The sequence below is a fragment of the Spea bombifrons genome, chromosome 1, assembly GCF_027358695.1.
Source record: "Spea bombifrons isolate aSpeBom1 chromosome 1, aSpeBom1.2.pri, whole genome shotgun sequence".
NCBI lineage: Eukaryota > Metazoa > Chordata > Amphibia > Anura > Pelobatidae > Spea > Spea bombifrons.
The window spans coordinates 125224367-125244673 of record NC_071087.1 but is presented as its reverse complement, the minus strand read 5'-3'; the positions used below and the strand labels follow the sequence as shown (position 1 = coordinate 125244673).

At 39.2% G+C, this 20307-nt stretch overlaps 1 protein-coding gene across 1 annotated transcript in view; it reads left to right on the top strand.

The window, feature by feature from the left end:
• Nucleotides 1-1400: 1400 nt before the first annotated feature.
• HIP1R (huntingtin interacting protein 1 related) overlaps nucleotides 1401-20307 on the top strand; it is a 36474-nt gene continuing 17567 nt past the window's right edge. The window contains exons 1-8 of the mRNA XM_053472246.1: nucleotides 1401-1630; nucleotides 16661-16724; nucleotides 17368-17510; nucleotides 17844-17900; nucleotides 18629-18709; nucleotides 18811-18887; nucleotides 18994-19055; nucleotides 19640-19780. Of these exons, the coding sequence (XP_053328221.1) occupies nucleotides 1541-1630; nucleotides 16661-16724; nucleotides 17368-17510; nucleotides 17844-17900; nucleotides 18629-18709; nucleotides 18811-18887; nucleotides 18994-19055; nucleotides 19640-19780 (715 nt within the window). The 5' untranslated portion in view covers nucleotides 1401-1540. The remainder of the gene's footprint in view (nucleotides 1631-16660; nucleotides 16725-17367; nucleotides 17511-17843; nucleotides 17901-18628; nucleotides 18710-18810; nucleotides 18888-18993; nucleotides 19056-19639; nucleotides 19781-20307) is intronic.

Below are 20307 nucleotides of genomic sequence, written 5' to 3'. Positions count from 1 at the left end.
AGATCTTGAGAGGTCAGCGCTAGTGCACAGTTGGGTTTACCTCTCAAGTTCTGCCCCCCAACATCCTGATACACAGCAGGAGCAAGTCAGGGGGTATGGCAGCACACCTGGGAAAACTTCTAAATAAGCAAACCGTGAGCTTATATAGAAATATTCTCTTGGAGTGATTTGCTAATGGTGGCAACCAAATGGTGCTCATAATGGTCCTTAATGAAAACCATTCATGAAGGTGAAGATGCTGCGTTCACAATTGCTTCATCTCCTTTTGTATATACATTCAATAGAAACACATACATAGTGTCCTGACTCTTCTTAGAAATAACAAAATAAAAATCAGCCTCATTCAAACTTTTGCAAGGAACACTTGGGCCACAAACGCAGGCAGTGATAGGCTGTTGCTATGGTAACTGAAAATTAAGTTCTTTTATGTTATGAAACTTTCAAAGAAAATAATTGGGAGCTTAATAGAGAACTTTGTGTTTACCCTTGTGGAATAGCACCTTAAGTGAATACAAGTCTGGACTGGCCATCTGGCAAATGCTTGGCGGGCTGCTGGCCAACAGCGTTCCATGCTTGACCCATCTCCCGCTCCAGCTGTTTTCAGGTGTATGCTGTTACAAGTGCCAGGGACACCGCATCATCCCCAGTCCGGCCCTGGGGCCCGTATTAACGCCGAGTTTGTAAGTCGATATATATATATATATATATATATATATATATAAGAAAGCCCATGTTGGGTCACTCAGATTCATTAAATCACTGAGGATCATGAAGGGGTCTGATCCCGACATTTCATGGTGAGATGCGTGTAAATCCACTAGACCCAGGGTCAAACCATGAGGGTTCCCATGAGTTATTACAATTTATGTTGAACCAACAAATCGTGCTACATACTTAAACTGATACATATGGTAAAGCAGCAGTTTGAATACTTAGAGGGATTTAACAAAGTACAGGGAGAAGTCTATTTCAAAGGAGGAGAAATGTTAGAATAAAAGCTCATAGTCTAAAACTAGAGGGTCAGAGGTTTACATGTAAGGTAAGGAGGTTATTCTTTACTTAGAAGGTGATAGATAAATGCAACAGCCTCCCATCAGGAGTGGTAGAGGTTAATACAGTGATAAGCATGCTTAACATCTAAGACGTTCTTATTCGACACGGTGTCCAAAGGCTGGGCATTTTGCAAGCAGACCTGTCCGACTGTGTACATCATCGGTGTAATCATTTCAGTACAACGGATTTTTCCGTCACTTTAACACACATTCACCTCTCCGACCACTTCAGTCTAATGACACAGCCCCGCCCACATGACGCAATGACGCCCCCTAGCGTAGGCTTGAGGCTCATGGACACGCCTACTCTGGTTTTGCTTCACTAGCGCAGATTTCTCCCAGAAGCCCCAGCGCTCTGTTCTACGGACAGCCGAACGATCCATTCCGCTCCCCTGCAGTCGTGAGCGGACAGCCAGTGAGGGGGTGTCGTTGAGTTTGAGCGTGCGGTCTGGCGGCGGTCACCTGGGACCGGAGAGAGGAAGGAGAGGATGAACTCTATTAAAAACGTGCCGTCCCGGATAAGCCGGCGGTCAGGACACGGTCTGGAGGTAGAGAGGGAGCAGTTTGACAAGAACCAGGTGAGACCGGGTAACCTGGAGCACCAACATATGGTTTGCGTAGAACGAATCCCACAACAACACATCAGCGGGTGTCTCCCAGCTAAGGACACACACCCCACAACACACAACACCACACCATATGTGTTAAGTACACAAGCAATCGGGAAACCATAGCAGTGTGTCAGTGACAGTGCCTCTAGTAACTCGCCGCTGTGTGCCTGGGCTAGGGCAGAGTACAAGGCGAGCTCGGAGTGTGTGGGGCGGACAGAGCCTTATTGTATCACAGGTAGCGGTGTGTGCCAGGACAGCCCAGCTGCTTGTGTGATGTGCCGGGAGTTACAGGACGATCCAGAAGAGAGCAGGATTGTGAAACGTGTCGGGACCCAATAAAAGTATCATTGTGTAACAACCTGAGTAAGTGAGTGTGTGTGAGTGTGAAGCCCAGAGCTGGCAGGGTGTGTACCTGTGGGATGTTACTGTGTTCAGCCAAGCTAGCAGCAGGATCCATGCAATCTATTAATAATAATAATAATAATATTATTTTACTCGCGCAGCAGGGGTTTATATGGAGCGATTTGCTGGTATATGTTAAGAACACATACTGTTGACTCGCTGTGGTATTTAACTAGTAGAATGATAGCTTTTGACTATACACTAAAATTTCACTAAAATATTAAATTCCTACAGCGTAGTGTATGTGTGACTGTGCGACTGATTATGTGATGGACCACCGCAAATATAACCCCCACTGCGGCTGCACACACAGCGATAACATTGAGACCTGTTGCTGAAACACTGATCCTGTGTAGTCACCGACTGCCACACCTGCCAGAACTTAAACTGCGTACCGCATTAAACTGCCTGTGCATTATCGATGTATATTAATATATCCATTCTTATTTATGGTTATTTTAGATTGGGAGAAAAAAAGAATTTCTTCTTCATAGAGTGTAATGAAAAATGATACCTCTGTGTTCATATCGTGTGTACATTTTGCTGCTGCAGAGTGAAACTTTTCTTAATATCAGACAATCAAATTACTAAATACTTTTTTTGTTTATAGTAAATATTTTATATATAGTAATCCTTCTGCGGTGTAATTCTGAAAGATATTTGATAAGCGTATTTGGAAAAGATAATGCTTTATTATATTGCAACACTTCTTAGGTCTCATGTTTTGAAATACTGTATATGTCTATGCAAAGTACCAGCTCCCGTTCTTACTTAATTTCCCATGTTGCAAATCACCGTTTGCATGTTAAAGGTGCATCGTTCCCTTAAATGACAAGCACTTCGATATTTATACAGTTTGATTATTTATGAGATGTCATCAAGTAAGACAAAAGGCTCCAAATCACCAGTAGGGGTTCTAAAAGCGATGGATACTGGGGTTGTACGCCCGCAACTCTCTATGTAATTTTTTATTGACAATTCTTTCTATATAATTATATCTAATTCAGGCTGGTGTCCCACCTACTCTGCTGGAATTTAGATCTTGGTGGCTGAATGCAGTATAAGAAACATTGCTCCTAGTACTATTGAACTCTTGGCAGAAAATTCTTCAATGATATCTATATGTATTTTTTTTCTCATTCATAATATTTGCCTGGAATATTAATCACGTGACACGAAATCAGGCACTGATAGGTTGTTACCACGCAAAAGCTTCTTAAACGTTTGAGTTTTTCTTATGTTGTTAAACAAACAAAATGACAGATTTCCTGAGGTTTTGCAGTTAATATTATGCCTAATTGACAAAATTCAAAAACAAAATAATATTTAAAAAAAAGGCACTTTTTTTTGCGGGACTAAACTGTCCTGTCAAACAAAAGCAGGCACTGACAAGTTACCATAGAAACTGAAAAAGCATCTAAAAAGTTTGTGTTTCTTGCGTGATCAGACCTTCAGAAGAAAGTATGTAATGACAGAACAGCTAACATGTATGTGCTTGGCGTGTTAGAGGGTGCAATTAATGTTTTTGTAGGTGGTAGCATGTTGGTTATCGTACTATATTAATGTTTTATTTATTAGGCGGTTTCATTCTTTACTGTGATTTTATGCCACAAAACTCTTGCTTAGCTTTTGCTCCATAAACTGCTATGTATAACTTCCATACTGCACTGTGACGTGTCTTCCGGTTCACACAAGGATAATATTCATGGCTGTTGGTGTGTTCCTGCGCAGCGCGGTTAAGATCCAGTAGACTTTTTTTGATGCTGTCAAACTTTCAGATGTTATGCATTTATTACACAAGCATCTTCATTGCTTACCAGTACATGAGTAAGGTGTAAAACATACATAGTGTGTCTATATATGTATATGTGTGTGTATATATGTATATGTCTGTGTGTATATATATGTGTGTGTGTGTGTGTGTGTATATATATATATATATATATATATATATATATATATATGTATGTGTGTGTGTGTGTATCTTGTACACACGTAGAATGTGTATAGAGCATAGACTATATTCTGCCCGTTGCTTTGACGTGGTAATTTGTTAGATTCCCAGAAATAAGGGTCTGTTTTTCTAGTGCATACAGAGAGGCGTGAAAGAAACCGTGTTTGCTTAAGCCATGTTTAATGAGATACGAGTCCTGCATGGACCAGGGATTAAAGAAAACAAAACATATGACCAAGCACTGACTATAGAACGCGCCACTGCTTACTTCTGGGTGACTCTTTATGTAGACAAATGTCAGATTTTGCCTCTTCTAAATTTAGCGGGAGGCTGTTTGTATAATGTTCGACGCCGAAAACGCCAAATGTTTGCGTTATCTGGCACGCTAGCCTTTCTTTTTCTCCACCTTTTGTGGTCTACAAGAAGGCAAATAATTATGGAAGTTATGCTGGCCAGACCACAATTACCATCGAGCTTGCGTGTTGTCATGTCTACCTGCTTCCTTACATTAGGAAATTAGATAGTGTTATACTCATCCCGGAGAAGATACCCCCAAAGACATTTGTGATAGCCTTCTAGTGCACCACCATTCATAGTTTAAGATGTAGGGTCATGTCAGCTTTTAAACGTGGTTCACTGGGATCCTGTACCAGATTTTCTATTCTAAATCGGTCGGCTCATGAATATATATGCGTGGCTTCTAAGTTACATAGATGCGCCTGGACGAACGAGTGCATTTTTTGTTCTTTTCTCATGAGAAGTACAGTGGAATTGGAGGAATTCAGTTATTAAAAAAAAAAAAAATTATAAAAACTAGATTGTTTGTGAATCATAAATAATGGGGATTAGGTGTGTGTTTTTTATTGTATTCATTGGGTATGCGCTGAATTCCTGCCTTGTTTTGTGTGCTTATCGGACATTAGTATTCTAGCAGCAACCTGGGAATCTGATTTTTTTTATGCTTTTTAGGTTGAGCACTCATCTGTTTTAGTTTAAATTCTCAGAAGCACACTGCTGTAACCACACAGAACTCTCTCTCTTTCTGCTCTCTGATCCAACACATTAAGACAAAATGTGACAAATGAGAGACGCGCGCATGCACTCTGATCAAGAGAAACCCCGAGTGGAAACACTTTATGCATTCTATAGCTGTGCGTCTGCATCTGGGGAATGGCTGATCTCTTTACAACGAAGCATTGGGATATGTATACGGAGCAGTTTTCTCACTTACTATGGTACTTAAGCAATTCCACTCCCAGACCTGCCTTTATAAACATCAGATAATGTATTCATTCACCCTAAACATACACTAGTCTTTACATTTTGTGTAAATATCCATATTTGGGTTTATACTGCGCTGTATACCCGTGCTTCCTCTATTATCATTTTGTAATATATTTTTAAGTTGCAGAACCTGTTTTTCATTTTGTTGTTAGAATTAGCTGTTTGTATCTTTCCTGCTGCAATGTGATCCGCGGTGTCCTAATTTAATGGGGTTGGGCGTAACTCCTTCCCTGGCAGGGGGTGAGTAATTGCGATATGCTCCAGAATGTCCTGGAATGGAAGCCACGGCGGTCTCGTGTGTGGGGTGACAGGGCAGTCACTCGGCGTCCCGCACTCGGGGCACCCTGCACCTGTGTGCAGAAAGTGCTGAAATACTTAGGTTTCAGAGCGTTCCTTTGTTGGCTGTGAATGAATTTGTACTTCTGATGACCTTATTACTGGGAAGAAGAACCCACGGGGAACGGCAGGCACTTTTGTACCAAATTCTCTCCCAGTAGAAGTTATATTCTGTTGCAGCAGCGATGCCCCGAATGATCCTATGCCTTAATTATTGGATAGAACAATGGCGATCTGAATGCATGGTCGTTTATAGTCTGCTTAGGTCACGAACTTGTATTCCACATAAAGGAAACCTGCTGAACAATGGTGCTGCAAGCCGGCTGTTCATTGTCTGGGGCTAATCCAAAAAATAACAGCCATGCATGTCAAAGAAATGATTGCTGTGAGCATTTTATAGTAGAGAGACTCTGCCTATAGCCCCCGAAGCTCGGTGGTATGAAGGACGACATCCATATATTGAGTACATATCTTAAAACAGCGGCATGAAATACCAGACTTGGTGTATCATCCCAAGCAGTGAGGCTTTGTAAATCTCTAGTTTTTCTTTACAATTTTAAATATAAATGTGAACCGGTCGAAAAACAACCTAATATCTCCGGAATCTCATTCTTTAGTACAGTGTACATCAGACATTCAGCATGCCTCTTCTCACATATCCAGACGTAAGCGAATGGTCTGTAATAAACTAAGCTTGTAGTTTGTTTCACTATAGCTAGAAAGTTTGCTTCTACTACTAAATTCATTTTTGAACCTTTTGCCAGAGATATTAAGTATTTTCCTTCAACTCCATGTTGATGTACGTGCATACACTGGAGTGTATTAACATGCCCTGGGGCAACAGATTGGCAATAATATGCCCTTGTATATATATTCTTATATATAAAGAATAGGCGTTATGCTTATCATTGCGACCAATTTGATTACCAATGCCTGTGAGTGGCTCTTATAATGGCTCCAAGACCATCATCCCCATTGAGCACCAGATGGAAAACTGCATGTTTTTTGTTATCCTCTTAAAAATAGTATAAAAACCCTCTCTGTATAGGAAATATAAATCTGTCCCCAAGATGATACTCTATAATCCTCACCAAAGTCTTTTTATTTGCAATTTTTTTCTTTTAGGATTTTTTCAGCAATCAAAACCTAATATAACCGGAATCTCATTCTTTGTAACGAGGTTCCAGTAAACATTTAAAACAATAGTCTTTATAGCCTATCATTTAATACCGAGCATATTTGCTGACACACAAATATTAAATTCTACTGGCCTTGTAGTAAAGGTTTTGCATAAATTCTTCAACATCTTACGAGCTTTGATTGCATATATTTTTTTTTCTGGGATTTTTATTAATCTTGGGCTCCAGGCCAAGGTTTTCTCAGTTGGGCATCTGCTGAACCGTTTCGTATTTAAGGGCAAATGGCCACTTAACATTACATCTACTCTTATTATTTCTCACGCTGTTATGCATGGCAAGCTGAAAGAATGTGGCTCCTGGTGCTGGGCTTTCTGTACCCAGTGCTGCTGGCTGACATTCACCGGGATAACCGTGCATCGCGTGTGAGATATATATAATAATTTTTTTTTTTTTACTTTTACAGCATTCATCCTTTTTTTTTTTGGTAGTTTTTTTACTTTTTTTTTTTTAAAAGACAAGATTGTGTCCAGCCCCCTGGTGTGTTATAAATCTTTATAGCAGTACATTTTGCTGCTGATATTTGTCTTGGATTAAAAGGTCCCTCAAATGTCAAACCTTTCTTTCTTTTCCAAGTTGAAATGCTTTTGACAAACCTGCACAACAAAAAATATGGGCAATGTACCAAAGAGATCAAATGATAAAATGTATCGGATTCCTTTTTTTTTTCTCTAATGGGCAATTTTCTTTTGATGTTGAAGGTTAATTAATTATTGCCAACTGTGGCTATGCTACATTTGTTTATTTTTGAGAAGGTGGCTTGAAGTGATTAGATCCCAAAATGTCCTTGAAATGCCTTTGATTTCCGATATTCATGTGATACTGCGAATTCCTTAGAGCATTTAAAATGAAATATCGGTAGGTTTCCCATATACTGACTCGCGTATGTTTGAGTGCGTTATCTTCTCTCATCACTAGCTGATCAGTGGTCACAGAGGTCAGATATCCAAGCGAGAGTTTCCAGGAGAGTTGTGCTTTCAATGAATGATGAAGAGCCAACTCTAATATGTTCCTGCATAATTCAATGTGTGAGGAGACTGGTGACGTCTCACAAATTTCATTATGCACTATACAGGGCCAGCCAAGCTTTACATGCAACAGAAGCTTATTGAGGTTCTTCATAATGTATAGTGATGTCTGTGTTGAAGTCACAACTAGTGAATAAACCCCTAAGTGTTGCAGAGTTTTTTTTTGTTTTTTTTTTTCAGTTCAGAAACCTGTTTTTTCGTAATTGTAATAAATGGACTCCAATCATCAAGGCTAGACAAATGCAAGGAGCTGGGTAGCCATATCTTCTACAAACTTCTTACCATCGTCTCTATGGTATGTACTTACTGCCTGAGACTAGATGTCTGGCTCCTAAATTCTGTATACATTTTGACACACCGTATACAAACATGGCAGCTCTGTCTGACCTTTCCCTTTTATGTTGTGGAAAACACAGAACAAATTGCTTTCCTTTGGTGCCAAACATCATAGTATGTTCTTGTTTTAGTCCTTGCGAATGCTTAGTTCTTTTGTAATTTCTGGTCTGTTGTAGGGAACTCGGGGCTATCAAAATGATATGATGGCAGTGCTGGGTAAATGGTACACATTCCCATGAAGATGTTCTTCCTTATTAGTGTGTCTAAATCCAGCATAGCTCGAGACCATGGTGGCCAAACCTGGCAGATAAGTATGCCAAAAAACAGGGGCGTAACTGGAGCATTTGGCACCCCTCCAACATATGCACTGGCACATGCTTACACACACACGCTTGCACACACACTTGCACACACACACTCAAACATTTACACGTTTATGCTCACACTTACACAAACACATGGACATTCATTCTGACGCACACTCTTACCCGACTTGGACCTGACATTTTTAAATAAATTTGAACCGGCCCATGGGGCAGTTTTGGCACCCGGGACCCCCTAAGAATGCTCCTGCCCAAAAGTATTACTGGTACTCGCAGATTATTTTTTTTATTTAAGATGTTTACTATTTGTTTAGAGATATGCTCATCCAAATCTTTTTTCCAGTTTAGAAAACTTTGTTACGCCCAAATAAACATTGCTGAGATGTTTAACAAGATGCGCATTTCATAATGAAGACTTTATAACAGGAGCCAACCTTTTACCTTTCTTCCCCAATAATGTTTTTACTCATATATTACTCAACTTGGCACCCATTCAAAAATGAATTGCTATTGGCAGAATTCTATGCTGTACAACACAAACTAAATCTTGACACTTTCTCGCTAGTTCACTAAACCCATGCATTACGCTCTTGCTGCAGTATTCTTTACGATTTGATCACAGCTACACTAAATTTCAACCACAGAGGCTTTTGCCTGATTCACTAAACAGTGTGTTTTCATACGTGAATCATGCCCTATGATAGACCAACTCAACTAAAATACCAATTGATCCCCCTCTGGATTATTACCTACTAACTCCGTATAACTCCATAATAACAGGCCTTCTGCCAGAATAAACCTTATCCCATCACCTTTCATCTGCTGAGCCACTGGACCAATACTTCCACTGGTCTTCCATACCATCCAGAATAACCTTTAAACCCATCATCCTTGCCTTCCAAACCTTAAGCCGCACTGCGGCCTCTATATCCGCTCGTACCTCCACATATTGTCCTAACCGCCCTCTTTGCTCTGCCCATGACATTTTCTGTCCTTGCACCTTTAGAATTATACCTTTGCTGTATTTTCTATCTTGAATTCACTACGTCATATCAAGGCTGCATTTAATAGAAGGTAAACTTATTGTTTTATGCAGATTAGGGTAGTAGTGAATAGGTTCTAATTAATGACTCCAGCTTTTAAATATTTTGTGACTTTTTCCTCTTGTACGTACAACAAAATAGTGTTTAACGGTACTGTTAAAGGATTAAGCCTGCTTTTGTGTCGCATTGCACAACCAGTGCTCCGCTTTCACCAGTATTAGTGTCCAAAGTATTTAGAACACAGAAATAAATGGCTGGTTAGAAAGGCACAGGTGCTGAGAGGGGCTATGTAAAGCCTGCGGGATATATGCCACACTTGTGGCTAGTGAATTAATCGGTGCACATTCATTGTGGACAAATGTAGCGTTGGGGTTTTTCGAGCTTGTGTCTGGGCATTTATAGACTTCACGTAGGCTCAGTAAGACACTGCCTAATTTATCCAGGACTTGGCTGAATGTGAACCTTAGAGGCTCTTTGAAAGGGTTTAGTGTAACTGTACATTGCTGCTTTGGGTTATTCTTAAGACGTTTCAACTGCTGTCGCTCTGTGTTTATGCTGAGGTTTCTTCACATACACTAGGTTATTGAGCGCCGTGTCTCTGCAGTATTCACCAGACCACGATAAGTGTGCAGGAGATGCTTGCGTTGGAAAGTGCCTTAATAAATACATAGTGATGACAGAAAAGAACCATTTCTTGTAGCCACCTTAGAATAGCTGTACATCTCAGGCTTTCTTGAATCTTTTTACTGTGTTTGTTGTGTCTGTACTAGTCCTACTGACAGTCTGTTCTAGGTACCTGCTACCCTTTCTGTCTCACATTACCCTTTGTCTTGCACTCTCTAACTGCAAATTGTGCGCTTTAGATTTAGTCCTCATTTTATCACAAATGCTTCCTTTTTTATCTCTTTTTTTTTCTTTGACATATTTGGTTTTGTTCCATATGCAGACCAGTAAGACCGGTAAGTGTGATTATGAGCGGAGCATCTAAGAGGTTGGAGATTTTATTACGTTTACATCCTGCAACCCCCAAGCGTTTCAGGTGACCAAAGCAAGACACCTTTGTATATATGAGGGGGTATATGTTACAGGAGGAACTGGGAGCTGGACTACTTGCCATCTATTGAAGGAGATCACTGGAACGTGACTTCATACCCCTGCACATCTCTTCAATAGGTCTTGAGGTGTCCACAATGGCACAACTCAGGAAATCGGGACAGATGGGATGTCTGGAGGCATGGTGAAGGAAAATGTTTATATGAAAAGTACATTTTTATTTTGTGATGTATGTTAAAGCTGTGTTCTTTTAGTGAATAATGGCTTTACAGAGTTCCTGAACTGCTGGAAGAAAAATCTCTACCATTAGTCTGCTAAAATGCAGTAGATGCGCAGAATGGGTGCATCCAGAATCCAAGTGGCAATGTTTTACTTTGGCCAACAATTCTAATGCAGCATTCACTGAAGGGTCATGAGAAATAAAGGAGGGTTTGTATTAAAAATGTTATACTATATTTCTGATTTCATGAGATTTTTGTTTTGTTTTGTTAGAAGTGACTGCTCCCTTTTAAATGTAATAGACAAATGCTTAAAAATAGAATCTCTCTTACTACTTGCAGCACCAGTGGTAGAACTTGTCACAAAAAGCAATGAAACAGCAAATATAAACTGGAGTTGTGGGATCTACACTATGTAACTAATTCTACACACAGAGCATTCTTCTGTAGCTGTGTGACACAGTGACTTTCCAAGCATTTTTATGTAGTAGTTACTTAACTGGGCTTATCCTTTTTAAAGTTTTACTAATTCAGTCATGTCTTTGTTAATCCAAGTCTAGTTATTTTAAGGGATGCTCAGGTACCCCATACAAAGCATTTACTTTTAGAAGCGCACCACTCGTTCTAGCGCACCACCCATTTCACTTGGTTTTTAAGCTAGGTTTGGCAGGAAAAAGCTTCCATTGAAATCAATGGGAACCCTTTCTGTGCATGTGGAGGTCTGGAACTGGCATGAGCTAACACTGGAGCTGGCTAGCGGTAAGGATACCACGCATGCACACTGGTGAACAGGAGATGTGTTTGGTCAAATGCATTTCTTACAAGGTAAACTGCTGTTGGGTGGAGAAGGAGGACATCTGCATTTATAGGGGGGGGGGATGTGATGCAGGATACGGTGCTATCATGCATTAAATTGTATGATTAAGCCCTGTATAGAGCGGTGCATCTGGGCTTTAGAAGAAATGGAATATTAGATTGCCTGCATCCACAGTCCTGTCTGTTTTTACTTAAGTGGTCAGGAAGTAAATACTTTCTATTTTGTGTTGGATGTTGATCTTGCAGTTTGAGAAGCCGTTCCTATGCATCTGTATACTGGGCTGAGTCACATATATATACGTTATACACCTTGAGCACTGCAGCTGTGTCTATTTTGTATCCCTTTAGTAGAAATTCCTTTTGATCACAAGAATAGTAAAGCTGAGAATGCTTACGCACAAATGTTTAAGGGACAGGCTTAAAATGCTTGACCATTATTCTTCCCCAATTTGGAACATTATTTGTGGTTAATGGTGTTTTATGCAAAGTGCAATGTATTAATTACTGATCGGAATAACCCAAGATCGGTTTCCGTTGTATCGGTTTGTCTTAGTCTGTCAATTCTCGTCTTGCCATACCCCTTGAATTTATGTATTGTATTAAGCGTTGCGTAAACTGTTGGCGCTATATAAATAAAAGAATAATAATAATAAAAAAGCCTGCAGTCAGTGTAGTCACATTCCTCTTCAAGCTCCTCTTTTGAGTTAAAGGTAATTTATGCACCTTAATTCACAATGTCTCGAAGTAATACATTTAAGCCGTGCATGTTCTTTTGGCGTGTCATATTTAAATATGTACCACACCCTTATCGTTGCATTATTGTGCATTACTTCTGTATGCATGGCAGCTTTTCTCTTACCCTTGACTTTATTCTCTACAGTGGGAGGTTGACGGAGATCTGAACCTCGTCAGCTTCCTGGCTTTAGATTGCGTTATTTAAGGTCAACCACAGTGAGCTTCTCATCTAAGAAGCGCTGAGCTGGTCTTTTATATCCGTTCGGCGACCAGACACCTCTAAATTAAAACTCGCTGTCAGTGAAGCTAAATTCCTCTGTAATCAGCATAGCTGGGAATTTATTGTTAGGATCTCCGAAATTCCACCTAATTATATCTTATGTACCCCGTGGACTCTGCCGGTGATAAACTCGCTTACAGCAAGGCCCTACAAAGGTCACGTATGCTTAGTAGCTTACATTGGACTCTCGCTTGTGAACTTATCAACGTCCTTATAACAGCTGGTAGAGATCTGTGCTGTGAATAAACACATACGGAAATGTACCAACTCATTTGTCTTGCTGATCTCTAAGCTCGGTTGCCCCAGACCCCCAGCTGCATGGTATACACCAAAATGTAAAGGGCATTGCTCAGTCAAGTCATACATTCCTTGTGCAAAAGGAAAAATCCACAGGGTTCTCGTATAAAAAGTAACCTTTTAATCAATAATTAAAAATCCCTGAAATGCTAACCGTTTACATGATCTTACAAATCACCTATCACCTTCCATCCGTTGACATGGACTTAATCATTGGTCTGTATAGGTCACGTACTGTGCATGCTCTGTAGAACCGCTGGTATCCACTCTAGCCCTAGCCCTAGCCCTAGGCAACCTGATTCCCTGTCTTGTATTGTTGGCTAGGCTATTGCTGATCTACTCTACTTGTATTACAGTCCTTCTCTATAGGTATGAGGCATACAGGGTCACCTGATATAATTTTTTTATTGTTCTACATAAGGTTTCCAGACCCCTGGGCTATGTGCATTTTAAGTATATTTATAAACCTTTGTCTACTCCAAGAATGTTTTTCCTGAATCATTTCTGTACTTGAATTTAGGTTATTTAATAGTATGGTTCATTATGGGGAGGGGGGTCATACATTTGAGGTTATATATTACATATCACAGAATTAAGACTGGGTCAAAAGTATACCTTTGAGACAAAGGTGTCTAGATTGTCATGCTAAAACAATTTCACAGTAAAAAAAAAAAGTTTGTGTAAGAATAGGTAATCCTATGTAAAAAATAAAATTGAATTCCAGAATAAGAACTATACCAACAAACACTGTGATGGTCTGGGGCTGCTTTGCTGCTTCAGGGCCTGGGTGATTTGTCATAATTGATGGAGCCATGATCTCTGCTCTATAACAGAAAATCCTGATGGGTGATGTTCGGCAATCAGTTCAAGATCTAAAGCTCAAGCGCAGTTGGGTTATGCAGCAGGAAAATGATCTGAAGCGTGAAGCAGGTCCACTGCTGAATGACCCAAAAGAAACACAAGATTTTGGAGTGGCCTAGTCAAAGTCCTGACTTCAATCCAAGTTAGATGCTGTGGCACGACCTTAAAAAGGGAGTTCATGCCGACAACCCTCACATGTGGCTGAATTAAAATAATCCTGTAGAAAAGAGTGGGCTAAAACTTCCCTACAGCGACGTAAAAGACTCATTGCCGGTTATCACAAATGTTTGGTTGCCAAGGTTTAGGGACGATTACCTTTTTCCGTGGGTGATTATAGGTTTTAACTCTTTACCTTCAATAAGTGAATGATCATTTAAAAGCAGTACCACAGCATATATGTAAAGCATACGTTTTGTAGAAGGGAGGGATGGAGCCCTGTCACTGATGTGGGAACAAACCAGTGTAGTCAGGGCGTAACTAGAAACCACAGGGTCCTGGTGCGAAAATTGCCAAATAGATCATCGTAATGAAGTTTGGTACAGCGAGTGTAAAGATCAATGCCTTTTGTTAATTAGGAGGTGTGTCGGTAACCTGCTTTGTTTGCTTTTGCGGCTTGCTCACGTGATACCGCAGCTTGGACAGATGTTTAGGATACCATGTGATCTTCAGCATACAGTTTCTATATGGTTTGTTGAGTTATTAAATGAACAGTCGTATTTGTTTTGTCTTTAATTTGCCCGTTTCAGACCTAAAGGCTCAGACCTTGAGCTTTTACATCAGGCTCTTGGTTTCATGATAGCTGTATGACTATGTTTAAATCGATTAGCCTGAACCACTTCTGATGGCAGGCTGTTCCATTTATCTACGACAGTCTCGGTAACGTAAAACTTCCTTACATTACATCTCAGCCTCTGGCCATCTATTCCTAAAAAGAAAAAACCTTCCTTAATACATTTTATTTTAGTCCTAAAACTAAAATAAGGACTAAAATGTGTATTCACCTGTAACCACCGCTTAATGCCCCACCAGGTCCGCTATCAAATAAAATCAACTCAGCAACTCCAAGTTTTGGTTTTTTTTTTATGCGTTGAGGTATTAAGCGGAGCCAGCCCTCGTCACTCCTAAGTGCCTTGTTCAAGGTTGCTGATTCTGTTTACACTTTTAATGGTGCTGTTCCACTTAAACTATTAATCACTCTCTAGTATGTTTAACAAATGACCGATTTGTCATTGTATTGTATGACACTTTGTACAATCTTTTTTGTTTGTTTGACCTATAATATTTATATTCCCTACAAGCATGAATGAAAATGTATTAGAAGAGTCTGGCGCTAGGGATGATGTGTCTAATGCTGCATTCAGTTACAGAATTGTATGCGTTTTGGAGACCTAGAGTAACGTTCAAATTTGCTTCCTTCAGTGCCGTTCCAAAAAACAAACGCAACCTTAAGCAAGGACTATGCCTGATATTTAGCGCATGCAACATGTATTCTGCCTCCAGATAAACACACGGATTGGCATGCAAAGTACGAGACTCGCATCAGACCACGGATAAATGCACGGCATTTATCGGGTCTCGGGTCTTTTCACTAAAGGGGCGAGTGGAACGGAAAGAGACAGGAGAGTTGTCTTTTACTTCGCTATTCGTTGTGAAAGGCTAAACCCCAGTGAGCTTCCTGTGGCAGGAAGATATATGTCGGTATTGTCTAATGTATAGATAAATCAGTGCCGTATAGTAAATCAGTCTCTCTAATCATTTAATAATGCATTAGTCCAGTTTATCTCCCTTCTACTGTTAGCCCTTCTTAATGAATAATTGAAAACAAATTCTCCTTCCAACTCTCCCTTTTAGTGAATGACCCCAAAGAGTATAGCGATCCCACCTGTCTCTTCGTTCTAACTACGATTGTAAACCAAAGCAACATTTAGTTTTTTCTAGCAAAGTAAAGTTCCTGTGAGATAAATGTTTTGTACGCAAACCGTCTGCTTTCCATATACCAGTATACAAATCCAGCTAAGAAGGGTTAATGTGCTTTAACACAGTAGCAATACATTTTTGATGTATATGTCTTTTTATTGCAGTGACCTTGTCGGGGTCTGGTTAATGTGTTTAATTTGGTTAATTTTTTCAAAATGCAGATCTACGATAAGCAACCTTATGTGGCTCTTAACTGCTGTCATACTCCGAGAACCATGTTAAACATTTGTAACGGTGTCATATAATGCGTATTTGTTCCCTGCATGAAGAATGACATTTTATCTGCATATAATACACTTTAGACCTTTGCAGGTGTCAGAGTCCAATGCAACTCGCATGTCCATTAATTATTTGTCCCAGTTCTCCACATACCTGTTTGCGATTAATGTACGTGGGTAGAGTAAGCTCACTTTGTACACTACATCCACCAATACGGTTTCATTTCTTTGTGTTATACGCCCGTGCACACTGTCCTAATAAGCTTTTAGGATGCAAACGTCTGCCATCTATATTTTTATGTATTCACCTGTAACCACCGCTTAATTGGAATGTTTGGGCAGCTGCCGGAGCAATTGAAATAGGAACTATTACCAACACGTCTTTATGTATCATTAAATGAATTAGGGTTATTTAGGCACAATTCTTAAAACAGCACTTTATTGTGGATGTGGTATCACCACTTGTAAAGGTGTTACCAATATATATATATATATATATATATATATATATATATATATATATATATATACACACACACATACACACATACACACATACACACATACACATATACACACACACACACATACATGGGCAAACGGTGAAAATACTTATAATTCTTTTCCCATCTCCACACAGGGAATCAGCATCAGCAAGGCCATCAATGCACAGGAAGCCCCAGTGAAAGAAAAACATGCGCGCAGTATCCTTTGCAAACAATGACCTGGCCATTCTCTGTATGGGGAGCACAACTGTGAGAGTGTCTTCAGTTCCTGCCTAGATCTGCACAGAGCTGTTTAAATAAATAGTTACTCCATGTTGTGCCACATGTAACCTCTATGTTGATCTTATTCAAAGGACAGAGCAACTTTTACTTTTTGAAATATATATGCTAAATAGATGGGTATAACCTCTTCTATCCTAAAGGCTCTCTTTTATATTTCTTATATTCTGTGCCTTTTACAGAATATATGTAAAAATATAAAATTGTGGTTAGGAACTGTCTGATTTACTGTTCTTTTGGTTTTACCATGCACTCTTATCTTGATGATTTGGATTTAAAAAAAATAAAAATAAGAGCAAGCACATCCATTCTGTATGCGAGCTGGAACATTGTCCCCCTCCAGCTGTTGCATACTGCCCTATAATGCCCCTCTTTACCCCATGCTGAGAACTATAAGAAGTTGTGTACAGGTAGCTTGTGATTTAAACAAGCTCACCTCTCTTCTTGCAGCTGCTTGTTCATAGTTCCCTTTCCTAATGTACAGAACAAAATGCTTCAAGTGTTGTATGTTTTTATTTATCTACCGTTAAGCATCTCTAAGTTTTCCTCAACTACACTGTAGGAATAATACTGGGGACTCACCGTGAAAAAGGTGCATTCACATTTTGGTCATATGCCATTGGACTTCCTCTGCCTAGCAGTTCCATTTTGAGCTGGAAATTCTGCCATGTTCTTCACAAAGTGCTGAGAGATGGGCACCCAAATGTAAGGATATGTTCCATGTATGCTATTAATGTTAAAGGTAAAATAAATAGGACCACGAACAAAAGCCTCTAGATGTATACATTTTAGACATTAAGAAATATGAATTTGTACCCTTGAAAGAACTGTGTATGGATTTGATTCCTTTTCAGAAGGTAATCAAAAGATGACACATCATAGAATTCCTTCCCACACCATTTAAAGTGTGAAATGTCATTGATAGGTGTCAATTTATGGGTCAGTTTCCTTACACAATTGTAATGCAATGCAGTTCCAGTATTTCACATTTTGATTTTTGCAGTTTAATTTTCTTTTAATTCTTTACTTCGTTTATAGGTTCTCTCAGATTGTCAACGATACCGCGGTAATATACGGGAAACGGGAGAGCTGTGGGTGAGAATAAACTACCTATATTTAGGAGTGTTTTTTATTTGAGGTTTTATTGGTGGCAATTCTTGGTGCCACTTTTATTTTGTATATAGTTACCTTAAATCAGGATCCTTATTTTATTTGAACACAATCCATGAACACTCTAAAGAAGCTCACTCTATCACCATACTTACACACTCACTCTCTCGTGCACATACAAAGCCACACACACACTCTAACACCATACACACTCTGATATTATCCATACTCATTTCACAACCCCCCCTCCCATTTGGATAGCCTTCTTCACTGCAGCTGTTGCTGGTACTACTGCAGGGTCACTTAACGCATTTTGTGTTACCCCACTGGGCGCCGTGCACCTGCCTTAATATCACAATCAACCATTTACAGATGCACAGATGGCATACATTATAAGTGAGAAATAATGATACTAGTAAATAGACCTCATCATATACTCCCATTGTCTATTGGGCTGCTATTGCACTTTTTACATCCAGACTGGCTGGTTTTAGAATGCCCAATAAAAAGGAAGTGATCTCAGATACATTTGACTTAATTGCATTTCCATGTTGCATATTGTTTTAATCCAAAGATTAAAGGTTGCCATATCTTTTGAAAACAGTTTAAAAAAAATCATACTATTAAGCACTTTTTGTGGTTATTTGCTGCTCTATTCTTATTAGTCACCGTTGCTTTGATTTGCTAAATAACTTCAATATATTTTCCACCAGGGACATTTGCATGATCGGTATGGACAACTTGTGAACGTATATACAAAACTTTTGCTTAATAAGATAAGCTTCCATATAAAGGTAATATCCTTTTGTGTTTGTGTATGTTTATATATTCCTTTTTTCTCTTTGTTGCTTTCCTTATGTTAACATGTCTTGCTTATTACTCTTCTGTTTTGAAGCATCCTGAATTTCCACCAAACCTGGAAGTGACTGATGATGTCCTTGAGAAAGCAGCTGGCACTGATGTCAACAATATGTACGTTGGCCCCGTGTTCCCATTGTTCTGGTGCACACTGTACACTTCCTGCAAATGGATTATGTTTTGTTTTGTTCTGTTAATGTGTTATCTCATTTTGTTTTAGATTTCAACTTACCGTGGAAATGTTTGATTACATGGATTGTGAACTGAAACTATCTGAGGCTGGTAAGCGATCATTCTGTCTGCTCACTTTAATCCACTGTGGCAGAATGTGCTCAGTACATACCGTGAAAAAAAGCTATATATATATATATATATATATATATATATATATATATATATATATATATATATATATTCATTCATTATACTTTTGTACTTTGGTAAAATCCGCTTATGTATTTAAACATTTCTGTCACATCCTCTGTGGGGATTTTTAGTCTTTCCTGATTGATTTGCAGGATAAAAACTTTCAAACAATATCTATATATATTTCTGGATATGGCTTCTCCAGAACTGTACACGATACTCGGAGGTCTGACCAGGTTTGGATAGGCAGGAATTGCTTTTTCCGTAACTTGTTGCATTGCCGGCTTACCTTTTAATTCCTCAGAGATAAATACCCCCGAGCCCCTGTTTTATGTTACTGATAGATCAGAGTCCATGAAACAAAAATGCTAAAATGTACATATTTCTATAGATGTGATTTCCTCTCTATTTCATTCTTATTACGTAGCCATCAATCATAAAATCATATATGGCGTTATAGAATCTTTGACGTTTGCCATTCTCAATCTCCGTTGCTTCAGTTTCCAGGCAGCTGAACAGCGCGATTGCGGTGTCTCAGATGTCCGCTGGGCAGTGTAAACTGGCCCCGCTCATCCAGGTCATTCAGGATTGTAGCCATCTTTATCACTACACAGTCAAGCTGATGTTTAAACTCCATTCGTGTAAGTAGTGTTTCTATAGGTTTACTACTTCTTTGTATTTCTAATTATAATGTATTGTGAGTAATTCTAGCACTGTAACGTCTTGTTCGACAAATGCACGTGCTTCTGATAGCTAATAATTTTCCACTATAGATTTTATAATTTTATAGAAGCATTTTTTTTTATCTGTGACTTTAATGTGAATTGCTGGACTGAAATGGTAAAGCAATTAATTTCACATTTCATTCTCAAATATTAGTGAATTGATAGATATGTGTCTGAATAAAGGAGCAGGCTCTAAAAGCAAACATGTAAACCCAGTTTTCTACTGTGACCTATAATATGGATTTTGATGCAGATATTTCATAAGTAAAGGTTACTCGTATATGTTTAATATGGTGTAAAATGACTCATCCGATTTTACTGTATGCCATGTATGACGGGTGCAGCTATTTAATTGGTACCAAAACTTTTATGTGTTTTCAAAACAACTTCACCTTTTATGTCTTGTTAAGAATCAGAAAGCCGATTGTCTTCTATGGGACACT